Raw genomic sequence first — 25,628 nt, forward strand, 5'->3', positions numbered from 1 at the left:
ATATATAAGTCTGTGGTAAACAACATACACTTCATAATGTGCGTTGTTCTGCGTTGTGAGTCGACGGATGTCAAATGACAGAGCACGACTGAACAAGGTGGCAATTGCTTTTAAGTCGGCTACACACTACAGCCGAATTCAGAAAAGCCGAAAGAAAGAATGCCGACGCGAAAGCATGAACATTGAGGGCAAAATTTCAGATGCATGTAAATCATACATCGAACTGATGTGATTCCGGCTTATAGCTTAATATTTTCACCATCACAATATAGTTCGTTAAAATCAGTAAATGAATCATAAAATGCACATGCCGTACTCACACAATGCCCAATATCACAAAATAAAAAGAGTATGTAGTGACATTGCAGAATTGCATTTTATGTAGGGCGACTAGGGAACGAACCCCCCGCCTCTAGTCGTCTATTGGCTGTCATTTATGACGCACATATTGTTACGTTTAATTAATTGGCAATAAAGTATTCGTCAATGAAGTTCGGTCTTTCTCTCCAAGTCACTCATCCCGACAAGTACACACATTACTATTTTTGTAACGTAACGATAAATTTTTGCAAAATAAGTTAAGAAATTCTACATCAGCGGCTTAATGGAATAATTTTTAACCTATTCCGTCCCACTGTTGAGCAAAGGTATAATAATAGTTGTTAACATGGAATTAGTAAGTACTCCGACGAAGTACTTATTAAATCCATGGTTGTTAATTACTATTACTACATTAAATCCGACACCAGTGTCAAACGTCAGCAATAACATATTAGAAAAGAAAGATATTTCATAGACGAGGGTACACCTGATCACATATTTTTTGAATGCTCAAAATTTTCTCCATCTCTATACGACTTGCTTCCCTCTTATGTCCCGAGACCTGTTAATATGCAATTTCTATTAACATTAGTTTTCTCTCCATTTATAATTTTATTGGCAAAATTTATACAAAATAATAATATCTACTTATAATTTTTATTTACTTTATCCGTATGTATGTATGTATAATATATTTATATACTTTTATATTTTAGGTTATACACTGATCCGTGTTTATAATATTATTATAACATATTATATTCCGTGTCAATTTCAACTTTGACGTTGGCAAAATCATCGTTTTGGCGAACGATGGAGCCACGAAATTAAAAAAAAAAAGATATTTTATAGTTTATGTCATAGCCCGACGGTCAAACTCAGAATTGAAACTACAAAATTCATAGGTTTATTTACTTACTCGACCGGACTTTGGGTGTCACAGCCTAGAATGCAACTATGTACCTCGAGGATGAGGAATAGACAGACAAAAATAGAAGACTAGTATTTGTAACTAGTGTCAATATTTGTTCTCGTTATATTTTACGTTAGCTTTGTATTGTTTTAATATAATCGTTGTACACAAAAGCAGTTTTTCATTATATTCATAGTGTTTTAATGATGGCTTTTTCATTGATGTTTTTTACTGGAAATTGAGATAAATGGAGAATGGAGATAAAAATGATTGTTCAAAGTTTTAATAACGTTCATAGTGTGGATTCAGTTTAAAAACATGTGATAACAATCGAACTGAAAGTATATGTACTATTTTATGTAAAAAAGTATATGTCCTAAATTTAATTGTTTAGCCATAGGAGTACTACAGAATATTAAACGGTAGTTAGTCCATAAGTGGGAGTAGTTATAACATAACTATTAACTTAGTTGATTACTTGAAGTATATTGTACATACGATAAAGTGAAATAATTATTAACTCAAAATTTTTACCGTTATTGAAATAGGTATGGCATGGTAAATTATATCATTGTCCTTCGTGTACATTACATCTTGTTACAAACAAGTTATTGTAATTAACGTAGCTACATTTAAATTGCCACATAATAGATAATTTCATAACGCAAAAGTGGCTCAAGTAAGTAAATAACTAAATGCGAAACTGTTCAAAATTACCAAATCAGTTCAACTTTGTTATGCTAATCAGCTCAAACAATTAGCGTTTAACTTTTCAAAGGAACTGTTTAAAACTGAGTTGAAAAATGAATGCCACATTACTATGTAAATCACCTTTTATTTCAACATTCTGGTCGAATAAAATAAATAAACAACTAAGTAGGAGAGAAAATGCGCAGCGGTGAAGCTTGAGATAACATCTTTTATAAACGCTCCGGGATTCGTTTCGAATTGGAACTAGATACACTTTGAAACTGATTCGGTGAAAATAATAATCTTTTAAAATCTAAATTGCATTCCATTTAAGTGATATCAAAGGGATCCTTTAGCGTTTGTATAGTTGGAAATAGGCAGAGGAGGCGGCGGCTGGGTATTGGTAATACTCTGCAACAGGTACAGTGTATTGTGGAGCCGCGGAGTAAACAAACAATGGGGCACGATCTTCATCCCTGTACTGCAGACGAGCAGTGTACGCCATGTTGCTGATGTCATTCTCAGTCCTGAACTGAACCCTCTGCAATTGAGATCCTGGAAGCAACACGTAATAAGCTCCTTGGGTGCTAACAATCTCGTCATCATTCTCCGGCGCTACTTCGAATTTTCCACTCTTTTCGCCTTTCTTTCCCTTTTTACCTTCACCTTCTAGTTCTTCAGCTTCACCTTTTTTCCTTTCATCATCCTCACCTTCTTTCTTTTCTTTGTTTTCGCCTTCTCTGTTTTCAGCCTCTTCAACTTCCCCTTCTTCCTTTTTTGCCGTTCTTGGTACACCGTACTCCAATTGAGGTAGTGAAGAAGTTCTCATAGGAGCACCGTAACTAGTATCGGGAATACCGTAAGAGGTAGATGGTGGGACAACTTCTTGTCGTGAAGGTAGATTGAATTCCTTATTAGGCCTGTATCCAGCAGCCGGGTAAGGCGCCTCTTCAGCATTGGAACTCTCCTTTCTTTCATCTGGCTGGGCTTCCTCAAGCTCACGTTTCTCGAACCGATATCTAGCTAATCTATAGCGCGGCGGCTCAGCTAAAGCCACAGCAGCAAAGAGCAGAGCACAGATAAAAATCTTCATTGTTGGTTGTTGTCACTAAGGCTGACTGATGTCGAATGATGCTGCAGACACAAAAAAGTCACCTTATATACATATTCTTCAGACAACTATTATTTCCGTCTGTGTTTCCGTCTTCTCCGGATGTGTCATGCTCTTCTTCATATTGTATATTCCGAGCGAGTGGGCCACGACATTGGCCCCTTAACGCCAAGATCATCGATTGTGTAATCGATGTCGATTAGAAGCTGTCATTGTTCCCCGCGCGCGTGACTCGACTCCCAACGCGTTATGGTGACGAACTTACGAAAACGGCTAATGTGGGGTTTTAATATTCATGACTTTTGGTGAAATCGCTTTCTTTGGCCGTCACTAATTAAGTCTTTGGACGATATTTGGCTTATTGTGAGCGTAATGGGACGAGTTTCATGCAATTTCTGTGCAGACGGTTTTGCACTGTCTGCTGGACCAGTGACAATTAAAACACTTGGCTACATTGGAGTCTTATTGGCTACGACTGAGGACGATGTCAGCGAATACATAATTTATGATGCACTCGCCTTGCCACTGCTATTACAATCCTCAATGCCTGTGCATAAATTGCACCACATTGTAATATCTGTTCCTTTACCAGTATTTTTACTTTTTTAATGTTTTGTATGTGTAATATTTTTAAGTTTTTGTAGAAATCTCAGTCTCTGAAATCAGAATAGATGGATTGAATATGTGAGAAAAAATAAAGTGCATGGGTATATTTAAATTTTTCAGAATATGTACGTACATTCGTTTTCCACTTTATGGAGTATCTCGTAGTTTGGTCGCGCATTAGTGATAACAAACGACTATATTTACATTATATTCTGTATAAAAACTTGCTCAAGTCTTCTACGATTCTACGGTACTTCAGGTGCGCTCGGAAAATTGCTTTCTTGTAATGTGTACTTACACAATTTTAAACTTTGAATTCAATTCATTTCAAGAAACTTTTGCAAAGTTTTCATTTGGTTTTGATTTCCGACGCGGTTTGTTGAAGTTAAAAGTTTCAGTTACATTTGCATTGTTATTTTGTTAGTTTAACAATATCACTTCTGTCGGTTATGTTCAAGTCCTTTATCAAAGGCACCTCATGTAATAAGTAACATCTATATGAAGATGTTTTAATTATCATAATTTTTGTTCTAGCTGCGTCATGGAGCAGTTCCAATGTTAATGTCTCTAAAAATATTTATTTGCTATAAATTGGTTCACAATTTCACTCTTTAAAAATAACTGTAATACATACTCCTAAATTTAAGGTTTATTACAACAAATTTAAATTAGGTCCATACCGTTACGTTACATATTATGATAAAGCGAAGAAGTTTTTCCGAGTTCCAATCGTTATAAAATTTTGGTACTTTTAAATCACAAAACAAACTGATGCTACGAACTGACCCAAATGGATACATCCCAAATTACAGAAATCAAAGCAAAAATCCAATCGCAATCGGCAAATTAGAGTTTTCCAATTTGGTAAAACAAACAAATTTCAAAGCGATTTTTTTTTTGTTATATCCTCACGCATTCTATATTGTTTGTGGAAATCTCAGTACGTGGTTGTTTTATTAAAATAAGTTAAAACGGACACATATTTTAAAAGGTTAATATTTTTTATTATATTTTCGAAGATATTAAATATTTTCCAAAATGAATTTTGTTATAAAAATTCTTTAATGAATTTCAAGACGAAAAGCACTGTTATGACATATCTAGAAATTCCATGACATAAAAACTTCTACTTCCACTTTTGGCAATAAACGATTTGAATTGAATTCACAATAAGTTTTGAATATTAATGGAACCTATTGAAACAATCGAAATAAACAAAAAAAAATAATTTCCAGAAGTGAGGCCGCATCTGCCACCTGCAAGCAATGTTATCTGAAACCTAAAAGAAAGCCAGTTGTGGGGTGGAACAGGCACGTAAGCGAGGCTCACAGGGAGGCTAGGTGTAAACATCAGATATGGCTCTTGTATAATAAACCTAACAGTGGTAGTGTTTATAATGAAATGGTGGAAAGCCGTAAAATTTTTAAGTCTCGTTTGAAGTGGTGTCAAAACCATGAAGAGCAGTTAAAAATGGACATAATTGCTTCACACCACAGAAAGCATGACTTCAAGGGCTTTTGGAAAGCAACAAATAAACTTGGTTCTAAGCCTAAACTCCCTGTGAGTGTCGACGGCTTGTGTGAGCACTCAAGTATAGCAGACATGTTTAGAGAGCAGTTTTCTGTTAAATCTCCATTGGGACCACCACAGTCAAAGTGTAGTACTGGCCTGTGTGGTCAGGAGATTTATACTCGGTTTACTGCAGATGATATAGATAAAATTATTAAGTGTATGTGTAGAGGCAAGTCTCCTGGCCACGATGGGCTGAGTATTGAACACCTACAACATGCAGGGCTGCACCTGCCGAGAGTTCTCAATATGCTTTTTTCACTGTGCATGTCCCATTCTTACTTGCCCTCGGAAATGATGAAAACTGTAGTGGTCCCTATAGTAAAGAACAGAACGGGCGATACTAGCGACCGGACCAACTATAGGCCCATCTCTCTTGCCACAGTAGTGGCAAAGGTGCTTGACAGTCTGCTTAATCAACAACTGGATAAATATCTTTCTCTGCATGACAACCAGTTTGGTTTCAGACCTGGTCTATCCACTGAGTCAGCAATCCTGTGTTTGAAGCAGACTGTCAAGCACTATACAGAGCGAAATACACCAGTATATGGCTGCTTTCTGGATCTGTCGAAGGCTTTCGACCTAGTCTCTTACGATATACTGTGGCAAAAACTAGAAGAAATGAAAGTGCCACCTGACCTGTGTAATCTATTTAAGTACTGGTATCTCAATCAAATCAATGTCGTGAAGTGGTCGAATGCTTTCTCAGAGCCATACAGGTTGGAGTGCGGAGTAAGGCAGGGAGGGCTGTCCTCGCCTAAGCTATTCAACCTATACGTGAACGCACTGATTGAGGAGCTCAGCAGCTTACATGTCGGCTGCCATATTGATGACATATGTCTTAACAATATTAGTTATGCGGACGACATGGCTCTGCTGAGTGCCTCTCCGTGCGGCCTCGACCGGTTGTTGAGTGTGTGCAAGCGATACGCCACCAGTCATGGTTTATTATATAATGAGAAGAAGAGTGTATGTATGGTCTTTCAAGCTGGAGGGAAAAATCCGGACACTATTCCACCAATAGTATTAAATAAGACGCCCTTACAATGGGTTTATAAATTTAAATACCTTGGACACTGGTTGACCTCTGACTTGAAAGACAATACAGACATTGAAAGGGAGCGTAGGGCGCTATCTATGCGTGCTAATATGATAGCCCGTAGGTTTGCTCGTTGTTCTAGACAAGTAAAAATAACTCTCTTTAGAGCCTACTGCACATCCTTCTACACGAGCAGCTTATGGGTGCAATATACAAAGAAGCAATTTAGTGCCCTACGTGTCCAATATAATGATGCCTTCAGGGTGCTTTTGGGGTTGTCCCGACGTTGTAGTGCGTCGGGGATGTTCGCCGAGGCACGAGTGGATTGTTTCTACACCACTATGCGCAAACGGTGCACATCCCTGGCTAACAGACTTCGGGCCAGCTCCAACAGTATCCTGAACTTGTTCGCGACACGTGTCGATTTTCAGTATGTGAATCATTGCTCGATGATTCACATGCTGAAAAATGTACAAGTGTAATGTAATGTCCTGTTTTGTATTTTACTAACATTAGGTTTTAAGTTTTCTGTGTTACTAACAATAAATGATCTAAAAGTTGGTCAAGAAATAAATGAATTATTATTATATTATATCGAAACGTCACCTGTTCACTTATTATTGCGCTATCCTCCTAAATCCTTTTTGTATTCTGTTGATAGCTCCGCTCGAACAATCAAAAGCCATTCTCGTGATGTTTTCCCGCGTAATTAAACGTCAGTCGGCCATTTTGCGAAATAAACAAACGCCTATCTTATTAATAGATAGGTAGGTATTAGTCATTGAATAACAATTTTTCATCTCTCATTTCTTTTTGACTTTTTAAAGAATTGAATAATAATTATGTATGTATTTTTTTCAGGTTAAAATATATATTTTTATCAGGGTTTCAAATACATAAGAAGGTCACCGCGTGCGCGCTGGCATGATTTTTATTTCTTTAAGTCTAAATTCAAAATTTTAAATTATTGTTCCACTTGATATTTTGAAATCACATTTTGACTCATTCATTACCTTAACGATATCGGCACGTACCACAGTACGGTGTAATAATAATAATAATATATATATATATATATATATAATATCTTAAATTATTTATAGACCCTTGAAGGGTAAGTGTTTTAATATGTTTCGGAAAATTGTTTAAATTTTACAGTGATTTAGTGCTATAGTTTATGTATTTTTTTTATTGTTCACAGGTCTGTATTTTACTTATTATACAACAATTATACTATTATACAACTGTCTGCCTTTGCCTATTTCTACTCCAACCTACCCTTAGATTACCCTACCACCTAACAACCTCAGAAGGGAAGGATTTCTGTAGCCTATTTATTGGCATAGACCAATCAGACGGACTGTCCAACCGTCCAACCGTCGACCCACCTTCAGGATTCATCTCATTATGTTTATCATAGGTAGTTTCATTTACTCTTTTTAATTTAAACTCTTTAATTTTTGCCTAATTAAAGCAAAAATATACTTACTACAACATACTTTATTATTAAATTTCACGGTTGAAATTTTCCTCTGCAAATTGCCATTACAAATTCGCAGAAGCTATTACAGTAAGCGCATTTATGATTTGCGCAATGAAACATTTAAGCTCCGTAAATATCAAAACATACGAGTCCATTAGCTAACAGCTGCTGATTTAAATACAGACGAAGCCGGAATATAAAGTTAGCTAGGGTAATATTTTAGAGGGCGTACGTGGAGGGAAAATTTACGGGCTCATTTCCGAATGTCAGGTACGTGGATGTGGATTAAAGGCTGCAGCCAGGGTTAAACTCGGCCAACATATTGTTTAATATTTTCTATACTTATTTTAAAAATATCTAGGTACAGAAATCATACTCTCATTAATCTATTTAAAATTTATTACGCTCAAAAATACATCAATTCACAAAAAGTTAAAACCGTTTTTTTGTGGACTATTACGTGATTCAGCCCGCGTTGTCGTAATCATACAGATCAACGAAGTATGTTTCCATTTTGAACACATTAGCTTCTGGTCAATCAGGTGAACCACTATTATTCAGTACTATAGGGCCGTGAAAAAGGTTCTGTCATAAAATAGATATGTTACGAGCTTCTATATAACGCCAATAGTACACTGTCTCTCCCTCAATATAATATTGGTATACATATAGACTAATATGTCAAAGTATACATCTATACTTCGACTGATTACGTCATTACACATCTACCCTGCACTTATATACATCCTATTATGTCAATTATACTTGTTAAATTACATCATCGTCATAATATCGAGTGTTTTAGTGCTAACACTGGTGTCAGATTTTATTCAAGTCGCCTAAAGGCATCTGATATGATTATTACGACTACTTACCGCCATCTAGTGGCAGGTAGTCCCATAAACACTAGCGAACTAAACTGTCCAACAGTGTACAGGTTTCATCACGATGTTTTCCTTCATCGGAAGCAAGTAGTGACCTTTGAAAACTACTTCATTGGTATATACATTCATATGGCACGGGTAGGATACGAACCTGAGACCTTTCGATCCACAGGCGGACGTTTTAACCATTACGAGTACACCACCACCGCTTCGCTAAATTAAATATAAATAAATAAATATATTAGGACAAATCACACAGATTGAGCTAGCCCCAAAGTAAGTTCGAGACTTGTGTTATGGGATACTAACTCAACGATACTATATTTTATAACAAATACATATATAGATAAACATCCAAGACCCGGGCCAATCAGAAAAAGATCATTTTCCATCATGACCCGACCGGGGATCGAACCCGGGACCTCTCGGTTCAGTGACTAGAACCTTACCACTGCGCCACCGAGGTCGTCATCAATTTACATACAATCAATAAACATATACAACAAAAAAACAAGAAGTTAGAACAGATGGAGAAAAAGATTGAAGACATTCAGCCCATCGTAACTGTTCTCATACCTAGCAAATTCACACGAGCAAAATCGCAGGTATATATAACATTCACGTTCACATTCTAGCTTTTTCACCATATTTAAAGTGATAGAAGCAAACAGGATATATCATATAATTTGACTGCGACCGACGACCAGGCTGGCTATTGGAACTATTACGTGACCTTGAGTTTGATTTGATGATTCCTCCTATCCTTTAGCGAGAGAGCGTCAACTTTGCGAGTCAGTTCCTCTATCTGTTTTGTCAGGTATAGTAATATCTTTTGTTACTTCTCAATAACATTGCCATGTCTGACCATCGGATAATCGACATTGTTTTGGCCGTCGGTATTAATATCGGAAGGTCGAATGTCAGGCACACGCGCTGCCAGAATATCTTTCCATTTCATCGGATAATTGTTTTTAGACACATTTTTTGTTTTGTTTTGTATCACATTGATACACTTTTCGTATACGAATTGTTTATTTCATCCTTAATTTGCCCGCGAATTATGCTAAATTTTATTTCTAGAAGATCCGTCCATCTTTATAATGTCATTGTAGATTATTATAATATACTTATAAATGTATTAACATACAAACACTTAATCTTTATATTGTTAGTGTAGATTAGAAATACAAATTACTGTGTAAGAATTCAATCAAATTCAAATGCCATCAAAATTTATAATTTTAGATTTTTAATTGCATGAAAAAGTTCTCGTGAGTGGATTTCCTAGAGTTCATTTCTTATGCTATAGAACACAACCAATATTTCACAACCAAATTTTATCATTCAACTATTCTGGCTCTGAGTTGATATTTAATCGATCACTTCGCGTTTTAGTTTTTCATTTAATCAATCTTTTTTTTTTATATATTGTCAGTTCAGTATGTCAGTATGTACGTTCACTGCGTAGACCGGAAAATTGGGTAGGGAATAAATGTTTAGAAACCCAAGAAGCGCTGGCTTGATGTTATCAACGATGATACAACAATACATACTTGATGTTACAAACAATAGTCTGACAACTAGGGATGCCGCGTGCGAAGTGTAAACGAAAAAGTAGAAAAGCGTAATATAGTCTCCGACGAATGAGGGAGAAATCTGCCCGTGGTTAATCTGTGTGAACTATGGTGGACCAATGGCAAGGAAAAGTGTCCACCCAGGTGTTCTTAACAGGTGGACCACGATTGGCGCTCAGATGAGATAGAGAGAAGTTAGTACTTATGTCGGCACAAGTGATTTAATAAAAGCCTGTCTAGGAACAGTGTCTAATCAGGCGTGGTGTTCATAGTATGTAATTAAATTCTATGTCGTACGGTTCAAAATTAAATTTTCTCCAAGCTTCAGGCCCTTTCTAAGTTTACTTGTTGTTGCAATTCATAGTTCAACGATCCTTTTACGAGATAGTCTGTATTAAGGAATTTTATTAAAATTTTAAGCCTAGGCTTAGTCGCTGTCACTTTAGTTAGCTTTCTAATAATGATAGATACTTAGTTCGTTATAACAGATTTTTTGACTCTAAATTTCTCTTTGCGACAACCTCGGTGGCGCAGTGGTAAGGTTCTTGCCACTGAACCGAGAGGTCCCGGGTTCGATCCCCGGTCGGGTCATGATGGAAAATGATCTTTCTCTGATTGGCCCGGGTCTTGGATGTTTATCTATATATGTATTTATTATAAAATATTGTATCGTTGAGTTAGTATCCCATAACACAAGTCTCGAACTTACTTTGGGGCTAGCTCAATCTGTGTGATTTGTCCCAATATATTTATTTATTTAGAATGAGATAGATTTCTCGATTTGATGTACTGTGACTTAAATGGTGTAATGGAAAACTATTTATTAATAAAATTATCTATCTATCTATCAAATTATCTATATTTTTTAATAAAATTATTTATTTAGTTTTAGATGGGGTCTTAAAGAAAGGGAGCTATAGCAATGGACAAAGATTTTGATAAGTTGAAAACCACCCTTAAATGATGTTTGGTTTAAATAAATTTCACGTTTGCATACAGTAATACCTAAAATCCTATAATGTATTCAATAAGAAACGGTCCAATAACGATTGCTGTACTGCTCCACGGCCCTAAATAAACATTTTTCGTCCTATCAACCCGTATTTGAACTACACTACGTTGTTTTATTTGAGGTAAGGTAGTTTGTTTGCAAATTTTATTAGGTTCGGCCTTCGCATTATCCTAAAAAGGGGTAAGTTTAGGGATAATGGACTTTGTGACGTCGTGATAGGGTTAATGTTTGCGTGGGAGTGGTTTTAGTTGAACTTGACTTCTATCACACTTTGTAAATTGTAATTACAGAGTAGCCTCTGACATATAAGAAGATTTTGACGTATTGTGTGATTCAGCCCTAAAATACGATCACCACGAGTCTAATATCATGTGAAAATATTACAGGCGGTTTTGAAAGATTCTTTGTACCACAGTTATAAGTTATCGCGACAATTTTTGAAGATTAAGATGTAAGTTTAAGAGTGAAATCTACCCCTTTTAAAGCCGAACAATATATCAAAAAATGTGTATATTTGCAACTACATAAAATTTTAAGTTTAATTAAAATTGACTGTTGTTATCACGATTAAAATACTTGTAAGTCAGAAAGACGAACAACCAAATATCTTTGATGCAGCTACCAATAGCGGACGAATTTTACGCGCTGCAATTTGAGTTGAAATATTAGCTGAGCTGAAATATTATCCCATCAGAACAATTTCCCTGTTTCTTCTCAGTCGTTAAACATCGGAAGCCTAGACTCCGCCTACTTAACAATTTTTTTAGCACGGTCGTCAATACCTAACCTTCTTGTCTAAATCTCTCCCATATTTATCTGATTGATTTGCAGTCAGTCGTAAATCGTCTATATATTTTATAGATTCTTTTGTTATATTATTGTATAACTTGATGGACTAATCCGCCAAAACCTTCAAAATAGAACGGAGATTAAAAGCCATCTGAAATCAGCGAACCATCAAACTTAATGGTACATAAACGCCTAAACAAGTTGGGAAGTAATTTAGGCGAAGCCACGGTCGAGCGCTAGGCTAAATTAAGGTTACCAATTTCCTCTTTGAGGGCAAAACTGAAGTATTCCTTTAACTAGCTTAACAAAGTTGCGGTCTGTTAGGATCTCGATAGCTCAGTGATGCGTGTTTTGTAAACAGGTGGAATCAAAAAACGGTTGAATATTTATATTTTTTAAAACTAGCGGCCCGCCCCGGCCTTGCTCGGGTAAAAACAGAATAAAAAAGTAGCATATGTCACTCCTGAAGGTATCTTCTATCTTGGTGCCAAATTTCATCGAAATCGGTCCAGTAGTTTTTGTTATTCATTGCAAATTAAATATACAAATCTTTTCTCCTTATAATATTAGTATGGACAAATCGCCAGGGCCTGACCGATTGGTGTCTCAGCAGTGATTTCTCAGTTATTGCCCGCGAGTTACTTGCGTGGAATTTCCAAGGGAATATTGCCCTTTTTTGGGATGAAACATAGATAAAAGTAATATGGGACGAAAGGAGAATACTATATGTCTTCCATAATTCTGACTGAAAATTGATTAAGCAGATAAAATTCTTACTGTACTACTCGCCATTTTCCTTCCAATTGCCTTCCAATCAGCCCAGCAGTTTGGCCGTGAGTGCACGAGAGACAAACAGACAAAGACAGACCAACAGACTTTCAATGTTATATTTAGTATGGTCTATTTCGAATTTTATCAACGGTTCAGCCGTGAATGCGTGATAAACAACCAGAAAGACGCAAACAGACTTTCGCCATTATAATTTACTATGGATTGGATACAATAAAGAAGTGGTCCAAATTAGTAACTTTTTCACCAGCTCCATGAAGCAGGCTGTCCTAATGAATCACTCGCACACAGAAACAACTAACAACTATCTCATCCCATTTGTCCTGCCTCGGACAGTCAATTACCGCCGCTCACTAGTAGCAAATTAAAAAGCCAAGCGCGAGTCGGCCCCCACGCAATGGGGGTTCCGTAACTTTTATGGAACAGTTATTTTTTTCGGGATGAATGATGTCCCTTTTGTCCTATGTCCTTCTCTATACTTCGAAATACATGTATGCTAAATTTCAAGAATATTGGTTGAGTAGACAGAGCGTGAAGAGGTAACAAACAAACTTACTTTCATATTTATAATATTAGTTAGGATTATCTATTCCTATCATTGTTGGGTAAAGAATAAAAAAATGAGAATTTTCTTCTTATTGAGTTTAAAGTTTATTTGGTAAGGACTGTAAAAAGTTTAGATTTTCTTGTGTGTGTACATTCAGTTTTTTATTTAAACATTTTAGGAAATTGAAGTCTATTGGTATATATCGGTTCTTACGTATTTCGTCCATGATACTATTTTCATTGTATTTATTATTATATATATTAGCTACATTAAATTATATCGTTAATTTAATGTAGCTAATATATTACATACACTTCAAGAAAGAACAGGACAGGTTTTTTATTTCCAGGTACGGAACCCTAAAAACCAATCCGCCGTGTTTTCCTGCAGGCTTTAATTTCGGTAATAATTGACCGGCTCACGAATATAAATGAGGCTATTTTGGTGAACAGATTAAAATACAATCCATTATAGTGGCACGTCATTTCGAAGTATTGTCTGGACACAATGTCGATGCTATTTTAATTTAAAAACTTTACATAAACCTGCGGAATTGCAAAGCATTTCTTTGAAGTAAATATTAGGTATTATTTTGAACTTACGTATAATACCTTAGACCACGTCTACCGCTTCTCATCAGGTTAGATCAAGGCAAATTTCGAATCATAAAAAAAAAATACTGCAGTTTATGTATAAGCTAAACCTTTTCAACTCAAGGTTCAATATATATAAATGAGATATATAGATATATATATATATATATATATATATATATATATATATATATATATATATATATTATAATCAGCACTCGGATCACAATCATAACCTGTTTTGATATACCTTTTGACTATGTACATTATGTACTTTTATATATTATTAGAAAGAAAAGAAAAAAAATTTTTTTTGTAAGAAACAATAATGGTAAGCCGATCTGGCATGATAGGGACCAACACTGTTCAAATGAGTTTCTTTCGGCATTTCTTCTCAGCAGTGGTCGTTCCGAAATGCCAGTAGTTTCTAGCTTGTGAGAAATAACTATAAATTTAAAGATTGACGAGAAAAAGTGCCTGTGAAGGTCTAATTTCTGAATAAATGATTTGAATTTGAATTTGAATTTGAATAACCTAATATTAATATTACATGCTTGGCCAGGTTTCAAGACGGAATCCTTGGGACTAATACAGGGTAACTGATCAATGGGCCGTTCCGTTTCATGGAACACGAAAGGAGCGGGAAAATCATAGGCAAACAGGCAAACAAACATGGAAGCTAGTAAGAATTCAGCCCTTATAGTACCGGTCCTAAAGATATATATTTATTCACTCCATAACAAAATTAGTTCTTAATAGTAAGAGTTTAGTTATGTATGGATCTGAATGTTGGGCGACGAAAGTGACGGATGAAAGGAAACTTCATGCGACAGAGATGCGAATGCTGAGATGGATGTGCGGGGAAACTAGATTAGATAAAATAAGGAATGAGTGTGTAAGAGGAAGTATGAAAGTAGCACCAGTTAATGAGAAATTACATAGTTATAGGTTAGGCTGGTACCCACGGGCATATTTTAAGAAGAGATGAAAATCACGTTACTCAAAGTGCATTAAAGATGGAAGTAAAGGGTTCCAGGAATAGAGGAAGACCTAAGACGAAATGGATGGAGTGTGTCAAGGATAGTATGAACAGGAAAGGAGTATCAATGGATATGGCAAATGACAGATCGAAATAGAAGGAACTTACATACTGTGCCGACCCCACATGAGTGGGATAAGGTCAAGAAGAAGAAGAAGTTATGTACTAAATTACCTTCATTTTGCCATTTGGAAATCCTGAAAATGTTAGATGAAAAAATTTTGGCTTCGGCGTGAATTGAAGTCACCTCGTATGACCGATACGAACCCTATTTTTATGCATACAATGTTATGTCATAATTTAACATGGCATACTTTTACTACATAGTAATAGTTACGCACAATATTAATTTGGCATAATGTTTTAGGCACAATTTTTTTACGCATACCTACCATAAGCGTAACAATTTTCAAGCATAAAATTGTAAAGCATATTGGCGGCTTATGGGTGTTCCAAGGGCCACCCCGCCGCACCCTGACCTACTGCTACACTATAGCTTTATGCAAATCAAAATTATGGTAAAATACATTAGACTAAACTATAATGATGTTTATTGAAGAGGTATGCCAAAAAACAAGTATGTCAAAATATTATTATGTCAAAATATTATTATGTCAAAAAAATATATGCCTAACTCGTTATGCTAAATTAAATTGGGATAAAAAAATTATGCGAAAAAATGGTATCCAACCGGGAACACGGAGTACAGACTTCTATATACTCTGTGTCCAGGGATTGTGCTCTTAACCACAGATTGGTTCGGGTCCTTAATTTTTTCATCTCATTAGGTATATGATTTCTAAAAGTTATGTGTCAATATAATGGTGTAATAAAACCATTTTGGAAATGTACTGCCAACATTACTAGAAACAGGTAATCAGGTCATGTCACAAGCTGGTGTCTCCCTCATCGTCTCGTGTTCCTGGTTACATTTCCTGTTAGACTTCCTGAAGCCGCGTAAAAAAAATATACCTTTTATTTTGAAAGATTCGACTGTGATTTCACCTCAAGCCACCAGCCTGACGTCAACACTATTAGGAATGCTCTTGCAGCTGTTATGGTTTACTATCCCTTAATTGCCTCGTACGACATCCTTGGGTGGATTAGTGGTCCTATTTTATGGCGAGAACCACACTCACGTTATATGGAACGTAATAAAAAATAAATAAAATAAAAATCATTTATTTCAGGTTTAAAAACCTATATAGTGTTAGTAACAGAGTGTCTTACAAACTATGTTAGTACATCTATATTAAAATTACGAGAGCACTTGGTGTCCTTAGCTAGGTGGATGCGAGTCCAGTGCTGCATGCGAGCGCAATCCACGTCCAGCCTAGCAGCTACGGTCTTCACCAGGCTGTTGGTGAAGATCGTAGCTGTAATACCATAATAATAATGTCAATCCATAACTATGTATTGTATCTCATGTTGGGGAAACTCCGCCAAGACTTTTATCATTCGAGCTGAGAGAGCTCAACGTTCGTTATTAAAGACCATGCTTCGCAAACCGTATAGATACCCGATAGATGAACTTTATATATTATTAGAAAAAAAAAAACATTGTAAGAAACAATAATGTTAAGCCGATCTGGCATGATAGGGACCAACACTGTTCAAATGAGTTTCTTTCGGCATTTCTTCTCAGAAGTGGTCGTTCCGAAATGCCAGTAGTTTGTAGCTTGTGAGAAATAACTATGAATATAAAAATTGACGAGAAAAAGTGCCTGTGAAGGTCTAATTTCTGAATAAATTATTTGAATTTGAATTTACAGAAACTTGTGTGCTTACCGTGCGCAAACTTTATGTTTCAAAAATGTCGGTCTCTATGCATAAATCTGCTCTTTCGACCTGTAACTATGAGTATCTGGTAAATCGAAGATTTTTTCGAGTTCCGGTCCCCCTACTAAATACAAGATTTGGACAAAAATTAGGCTTATTTAGTAAAATACATATTTACAACTATGTAGTTAAATTTTGTGACATTAAGAAAAGATCTATACCTGAAGCCCAGAAAATAGTTAATAATTGGGTGGTATACCCAAAGCTACGACGCAATAAAAGAAATATTATTAATTGAAAGTTGAGTCTAAATATTCACTACCAGACCCACTTACGACCACTGGTTTAAAGTTAAGTTTAAATTTATGTAAAAAGTACTATCTGGCTTGGAAACCCTGTATTTTTAATTGATTTATATGTTGAAATTGACTTCTTGGATACAGGCTTGCCTAGTGAACAAGTCGTAGTTAATAAGATTAATTTGTAAAATTTCTGCAATGTATGTCAACCAATCTTGTAAAATGTTATACTTATTGTAGCAAATAAATTATTTTTTTTATCAATAATTGTATTATAGTATTATCTCCACCATATTTAACAACTACGATAGCACCTATGGTAGTTGTAGCTGTATCGATAAGTGGCAATATATAAATTTATACGTTATCTATACAAATACTACCAACAATATTAATATTTAGTGATGGGGCAGGCCTTAACCGATATCCGATCATTTTAGGACGCCATACTCGATTGAACATAACAATAGAATTAGTAAGGTATGCTTTATCTGCATCACTATATCAATGAAGGGTTCGGAATGACAGGTTTAATGGGCTCAGGAAATTATTAATACCCAAGATAAATATCTAATTCAATAGAATATATTATGAGAATATGAGAAAGGAGATCTTGTTTATATAATATTAAATTGGATATGCGAAGAAGTGGTTGGTGATGATATAAAGTATTTCAGGTTTAATACCTACTCGTGTCACATGAGTTTGTATATCAATCTGAATAATGTTTAGTAGTTTCCCAGACCATCACTTGCGTCCAGTGAAAGAAGATGTCGTGAGGAAACCAGTGTGCGCAGGTTTCCTGTTAGTGGTGTGCAGTTGATTATATATTTCACTTTTGTGTATGTGTCTACTCGCCTCCAAGTGGCTTCTGACAGCTTGAAAAAAATCGTGAACAATTATATAACCACTCAATATAGTTCACAACTCACCCAATTAGTAATAAATCACTCAATATGATATAATAATATCCATGTTAAATGTCATAGAAGAATAATAGCACAACGTATACTAAAATCGGTCTTTACGCTAAAGTCTGTGTTTACGCTTGCACAACTGTTCTATAATTTTTATGAAATTTAATATAGATAAAGCTGTATTACATTTATATGTCATAAAACTTTGGCAGGCAAAAGGGGAGGCCTGTGCCCAGCAGTGGGACACACTGGCTATATAAAACACTGGGATAAAATGTGGTTATTAGTTCGTTAGCTGCCCTATCCCATATTACTAACGTTTTTCATTCAAAACGCTTGGTGTATATCGTGTGGCCAAACATATGGCTAATAAAAAGCCCTCTTTACCAGTTATTTTTTTTATTTTTTAACAATTCAAGGCGTGCAAGCCGCCTTAGAACCTGGAACTTTACCTCGAATGGGTGACATTTCTATGAAAACCCCACTTTAATGGCTTCTTTTCAGCGACTGTACCGACAGCAAATAAGATTGTTGAAAAATAGCAAAGTATTATATTTATGAGCTAGCTAGGTGAGATAAATTGTACCCTATACCTATATTTTGTAGATAGATATAATAATATATAATAATCAAATGTTGAGCACCACAAGCGACAAAAAAATACATGAATTTATTTATTAGGCAAAATAAAAAATAATTATATATTACTATAATAATAAAAATATTAGATACCTATATAAATTCATTATTAAATTTGAGATTCAGAAAATCCTTGGAATCCATCCAATCCTCCAAGGAACAAGATTCACGTGATGGCCACATACTTTAATTAGTCATTTATTTGGCCTCTTATGGCAAAAATGTCCTTCCAGTCTTGTTTAATATCTATTTTTTCCGTCTAGATTTATTTGACAAGTTGCTAATCAACCCATTGACTGAAATTTTTTTTTTCTTATTCTCCGACTAGCCTGGAGCGTTATTTTCAAAACGGAGACTTACCGTAAACGCTCGAGTTTAATGATTTCTGCTTTGATAATTTTCGTATTTTTGAATCGTTGTATGTTGAATGATTTGACAGGCGATCGTTAGCTCTTATGTCAAAACATCGAGATAGGATGACAATTGCGCCATAAATGCCATAACAGTATAAACGTTTTCTTCGATTTGTCACAAAATAGCGTTCCTGGTAAAAGAAAGATAGTTTATTTACTGACGGTACTTTAGACTACAAAAACCGCCATTTGAGCCTCGGTATCCTTAGCACAGTCTCTGTAAGTGAGCCATTTTAATTCGCTGAGCACAAGACATTGCCCTCACACACTAGCTTTAGTCACCGACGTTTCATGTCGGTAGTTTAGTTGGAATTTACTTTATAGAAGTTTACCCGTATTTTAAAAGTTTAACCGAATAAGAATTCGTAAAAAAAAACTTAAAGGCAGCTTTAAGTTGAAATTTGTTTTGTCTCGTTCTGTCAATGTCAAAATGTTGACTCAAAATGGAATGAATAAGGTTACAATATTGTGAACCAGGCCATCGGAATATCTATCGCAAAAAATGTTTTATTGATATTCTTACTTATTTTTTTAACTATTAAGTTTAAACGGTCTACTAGCTATTGTCCACGGCTATGCCCGCGGCAAAAAGTAGCTAACTATCTTTTTAATCGTTTCTACAAAAATATAAACACAATCTCACATGCATAATAGGCAAAAGCATTCCAAAACTTGATATAGTTTCCCGCAATCAGTTTATTCCAATTTTAGGAAAGTTACTGATACAGCATTCGTACTTCAACAAAACGAGTTGTAACCTTCCACAAATGTATTCAGGAATGTCTGTAGTTGTTTTGTAAATTCGATTTTGGTGGAAATTTCAACAACTGGAATTTTGAATCACAATATTAAGGGACTCCACTTAAATGTGTTAAATATTGTTTCTGTATATGATTGTATTATGTATGATTGCAGTATGCTCTGCCACCATTGTTCGGGTTCCGATGGTTGACTGTAAGAGATCCTTATATGGGATAAGTCCGCCGTTGATTTATGGTCCTAAAGTCCCCAGGCAGAGGGCGTCCAACCATAGTACTTGCACGTTTTACAAAACAAATAACGTTATGTTCATTAGTCCCAAAAGGCTTGCGATGCGCCATAATATCTCGTCCACTGTCACAGAGTGATTTGGGAAAGCCATACATTATTAAGTTAATTATTATACCACTGGGTTTTTATTCATTTCATTAATAAGAATATTCAAATGTATGTAAAGTATTTCATTGAAAATTGTAAAATTTTTTACAACGTGCTCAAATTGAATTTATTGTGAGCTGTTAACCTGATATAGAAACTTGGCATTCTGTTGTCTGTAAATGGAGTACAACTTCCACCGTACCGTAAAAAAATACTTTTATTTTGTGAATTGATTAGTCAATTTCTATAGAATAGTAGGAAGTATTTATACTGAACACATTAACGCAATGATAGTGCAGACGTTGTAACTACGGAACCCAAGCTTTCACAGATAACAGATTCCTACCAATGGAATATCGTTCGTAACCCATCGAAATCGACAATCGAAAGAATGTCGGTCGTTTGCTGTCGATTCTCCATTAATTATCGATTCCCAGACTGACTAACGACTCGAGCCTCCGACCCTCGTTACCAAAAACCTGGCTACACGAGAACAGTCCAATGAAAAATTGTGACCTAAATTTTACAAAACCGAACATAATATCCTTATCCTAACATATTATAAAACAAAGTTCTGTCTGTTCGCGATAAACTCAAAAACTACTGCACGGATTTTCATGCGGTTCACCAATAGATAGTGTGCTTCCTGAGGAAGGCGGGTCGCAAACTATCGCGCAATAACGTATTCAACATATTCAATATTTTGAACGACAAAATAAAACTGTTTTTCAATCACTACATAGTATAAAACAAAGTCTTAGAGATCTTTGAAACTACGCAACGGATTTGTGGGTTTTTTAATAGATAGTATTATTTATGAGGACGGTTTAAGTGTGTAATTTATTATGGTTTTACCCGAGCGAAGCCGGGACGGACAGTAACTACTAAACCACACAGCGGAGTTTATTTCTCAACAATAATTTTAGAATACATTCTCTTATTCATGATATCTGATTTGTACATTTTTATTCTTGTAACTTGCCTTTTTGCCAGGTAAAATCTTAATAATGAGGGATATTTTTACAAAAAACCCTTGCAAGTTCCATTGAGGATACTGTAATATCTTCCTTTGAATGACAACAATTTGTTTTTCCTGGAAAAGGTTGGCTTAGAGCGGAATTAATTTTGTTATTATATATACTTTAGTTACATATAAATAGTTTTTTTTTTTTAATTTTTATCTATCTTAATCCGAACAAACATTATAAAAACGCGATAGTAAGTTTGTATGCTACTTTAGCGTCTATCTACTCAACCAAACTTCCTGAAATTGTGTTAGTTCATAGAAATATAGGTTTATTTTATTGAGTCTAATAGTTAAGCAATGTTAAGTTTTGATCTAGCATTTTCGAGTGAGTTTAGCAATTAATTTTGTTTTTCTATTTGTTTCAGATCATCTTCAATCATCATAAATGAAATAAAGTAAGTATTGGTAGGTATTGATAGGTACAACATGAGTATAATAATTACAGGAATGTTTGATTTGCTTTGGTCTTTATTTCAAACTACCATACTTTGTGATTTGGCGGACAGTGGACGAGACAAAAAATAAGATTAATTATTTATTATAAATTACACATTATTTTGATAAACTGGTGTGACAGAGAGTAAATTGTGGTCTTCTTACGAGCAAAAGTTTCCAATTTTCATCAACCAAAAATAATACATCAAACAAAATCTCAAATTCAAATTCAAATTCAAATCATTTATTCAGAAATTAGACCTTCACAGGCACTTTTTCTCGTCAATTTTTATATTTATAGTTATTTCTCACAAGCTACAAACTACTGGCATTTCGGAACGACCACTGCTGAGAAGAAATGCCGAAAGAAACTCATTTGAACAGTGTTGGTCCCTTTGCAATACAATAATAACATTATATTTTGTTCATTTCCAAAAGGAGGGTACTTTTTGGAAATGAACTGTACTGTCTCCTTGTTAACACATTTTTTCGTTCGAGTGTCACAAATACACACACATCAAAGAGATTGCGCGTCTTTTGAGGGTTCGTAAACAAAATTACGTGTTTGCTTTATTACTTATTCTATTTTGAGAAACACTTTGAATTTTGTTTGGGAAAACAATCTTACAACAGTCGTACAGACAAAGACACATTGTGCCACACGAATTCATCGCGACATCGTCGTTATTACGGTCACATAAAGATCATTTAGTTATCTTTTCCCTATGCCTGTGAGGTGTTTTGTTATTTTTACAGCAGATGAATAACTAATCACACTTGACCTATGGTGGAATATAGCATATTATGTAAGGTAAATGTACAGCGAAAATTTACATTTATTTTATGACTTCTTCCAAAAACCAACAAACACGATGAAACAAATTGAGCTATTTCGTTCGTATCCTCTAAATCTGAATTTCATAAAAATATTTCTATGCTACTTCGATCCCTATACAAAAACTTTGAAACACTGTGCAATAAAAACTTCGATTGGGAATGCTAGACTGATATATGTAGGTAGGTGGATCTCCGAGCGTTTGGACCGGTGCGGAGATACACCCAGGTACATGTGGATCCCGCACTAGAATAAAACCACTACATAATTATTCTCTCGTAGATGTGAAGGCATTCCCAGAAAGTGTTGACTTCAGACAGGCGACCGGTTGTAAAACCACAGCCGAATCTCCAAATTATAAGTGTTTTTTTTTTACGTTGACCGCGGGCTTTGCGGCTTCACAACCCTGAACGAAATCGGGAACATGCAGAGAGAGAGAGGGAGGGAGAGAATGAATTTACTATCATCGAGAGTAACGCAATCTTTGGTAGTACAAAGACTGCATAAAGTCCAATACGTTAATACTGCATACGGCTGGCGGCGGGCCAAACGACGCATTATATCAAGTGCCAAAACTCGCCTAGGATTCGGAGTCGAATCCTGGATTGGGGACGTGGATCTGACAGTATTGGAATTCAATGAAGTTAATTGGTTAATAATAACTGGTTATAACAAAAATGGGAGCGGTGGTGGTGTAATGGTTAAGACGCCCGCCTGTGGATCGAAAGGTCCCAGGGTCGAATCCTACTCGTGCCACATGAGTTTGTATACCAATCTAACTCATGTGTAGTTGTTGTCATCGACCACCACTTGCTTCTCCCTATGAAGGAAAATATTGTGAGGACACAACACTGGTTGATTATTAACTTGTGTGTGAAATGGAGAAGGCAATAGCAAACCACTCCATTACTAATGCCAAGAAAGTTGTTGTGTGTGTTTAATTCCACGTTATGACCACGACCCTCAGCCATGAGGAATACGACTGTAAAGAATAACATAAATACAAGTAAATCATTTCACTATAGTTTAATAATCAAGTTAAATATAAAATACATTTGCTTGTACTAGACTAAGGCTGAGCTCATGACCAATCGTAGCCTCCGTCACTCTCCAGCTTTCCAGTTATTTCCACATCTCAAATCACACCAACATTGCTACGTTTTAACTTGAAAGAATGACAAACAAGAACAGCATACTTATTATAGCGTGACACGAATTAATTAATGAGCACTTGACCTGATAAACATTTGATAAACTTTTTCGTTTGTCATCAAATGTCAGGATCTAGGCAAAAGTTCCTATGATTTGATACGATTGGATTTGAATATAATCAGTTCAGAAACGCCTCCTTGAAAGGGCAACGCCAGTGTTAAATATTTATCTGATAGTGATAATTTTAAATTATTCCGTTCGGAATAATTTAAAATTTTATTCAACTTTATGAATGCAATTTGGTTATGTGCCTGTAAATCAAACACGGAAATTCCATTCAGTAAATGGATTCCTATGAAACTTGGTTTATGCACAGAGTAGTGTCCAAAACAATACTATCCATGAAATTTTCACGAGAGTGAAATGCGGAAACTAGAAAAAGACTACGGTAAAGTTTGTTGTGGCGCTTTTTCTTCACCAGCGCTTTGGAAGTGTGTAATAGATAGAGCAAGTAAATTACAGTTAATTACTCGTATCATATATACAGTTATTTTTTATGTTATAAGAACTACTTTACATGGAACATAACGTTATAATTAAACAATAACTTTAATTGATACAATTGGTTGTGGTTTTATTGATTCGTTTATGATTGTCAACAGCATCAACTAATGAATGTATTGATTAATTATAATTTAAATTGATAAAACAATTAGTAATTCATTATATTGTTGTGCTATTAGGTTTTCTTAGAAAATTAGTCGGCAAAATTAATTCCCAGTTACTTAGAAGTGAGTTAATTAATTAATGAAAAAGACGAAACGTTTTTCAATGCTGATTATACCGAATTTATCTAATTTTATACAATTTTTACTAAGAAATATCACAAGCATCCTTCTAACTCTAATTCTCGCCTGTTATTGGTTGCATTACGCCGCCTGTCTGACCACATCCTCATTGGGAATATTGTGATTGCCAAAGCGTGTCAACAGATTGTCTTTCTTGTTTCAGCGCTCGACGGGTTATCCCTTGTACCCGCTTTGTACGACATCCACGCGTGGATGTTAAGGGATTCTATTCTAAAGCGAGATCCCTACACTGGAATGTATATCATAAGTAATAAATATGCCATAATATAAAAAAAGTTAATAATATAGGTAATATGTTTGTAAAAATGAACTTTTCCAATAATAATATGTTGGCATTTTCTAAGTTAGATAACCGTTGGTCATGAATAGAAATAATACAAGTATTTGAAAATTACTTACTAGCCAAATAAAGCATCTTTCTTCTTTTTCTTCATAGTCGTATTCCTCATGGCTGAGGGTCGTGGTTGTTACGTGGAATGAAACACACAAAACAACTTTCTTGGCGTTATTTATGGAGTGGTTTGCCATTGTCTTCTCCATTTCACACACAAGTTAGTAATAATTAACCAGTGTTTAATAACCTCACGATGTTTTCCTTCACCGGAAGCAAGTGGTGAACGATGAAAACTACTATACATGAGTCAGATTGGTATACAAACTCATGTGGCACGAGCAGGATTCGAACCTGGGACCTTTCGATCTACAGGCGGGCGTCTTAACCATTACAGCACCACCGCTTCCACAAAGCAACTTTACTCCTTTGAAAATAAAACGAGAATATATTCAGCTACTTTTGTCACGTTCGGGTAACAAGTAACAAGTCTTTTGTTTTATTTTTACCTTTGATTTATCCAACTTTTCTTTCACAGCTGCGCGAAACGGAACGTCTTTCAGACATGCAATTTTCCATGTCCCTCCATTCATGAATATTCAGTGGATTTACTAACCATGGCATAAATTCTACTTGATTGTCGCGTTTTACAATACCTTCCTTATTACACGAACATTGCAATATGGTAAATTATAATTTGAAAAAATGAAAGTTCAATGAACCAATATTTATTTCATTGATAAAAAAATCGATCTATAATTCGTTTGGTAAGTTGACTGACATATATGCTGCTAATTATAGGATTAAGTATGTCTACATGGAGTACCTGGGTGAAT

At 35.3% G+C, this 25,628-nt stretch overlaps 2 protein-coding genes across 9 annotated transcripts in view; one reads left to right on the forward strand and one right to left on the reverse strand.

Annotated features, from left to right (window-relative positions):
• Positions 1 to 25,628, forward strand: part of gogo (golden goal) — a 183,036-nt gene that overhangs the window by 93,697 nt on the left and 63,711 nt on the right. For all 8 annotated transcript variants that reach the window (XM_053748409.1, XM_053748410.1, XM_053748412.1 and 5 more), the window contains one exon: positions 21,536 to 21,565. The gene's annotated coding sequence lies outside the window, so the exon portion shown is untranslated. The remainder of the gene's footprint in view (positions 1 to 21,535; positions 21,566 to 25,628) is intronic.
• Positions 2,050 to 3,065, reverse strand: LOC128671723 (uncharacterized). Its single transcript, XM_053748453.1, has one exon. The coding sequence runs from the start codon at positions 3,015 to 3,017 to the stop codon at positions 2,277 to 2,279; it is 741 nt and encodes a 246-aa protein (XP_053604428.1). The 5' UTR covers positions 3,018 to 3,065; the 3' UTR covers positions 2,050 to 2,276.

The sequence above is a fragment of the Plodia interpunctella genome, chromosome 8 (genome assembly GCF_027563975.2).
Source record: "Plodia interpunctella isolate USDA-ARS_2022_Savannah chromosome 8, ilPloInte3.2, whole genome shotgun sequence".
NCBI classification, from domain to species: Eukaryota; Metazoa; Arthropoda; class Insecta; order Lepidoptera; family Pyralidae; genus Plodia; species Plodia interpunctella.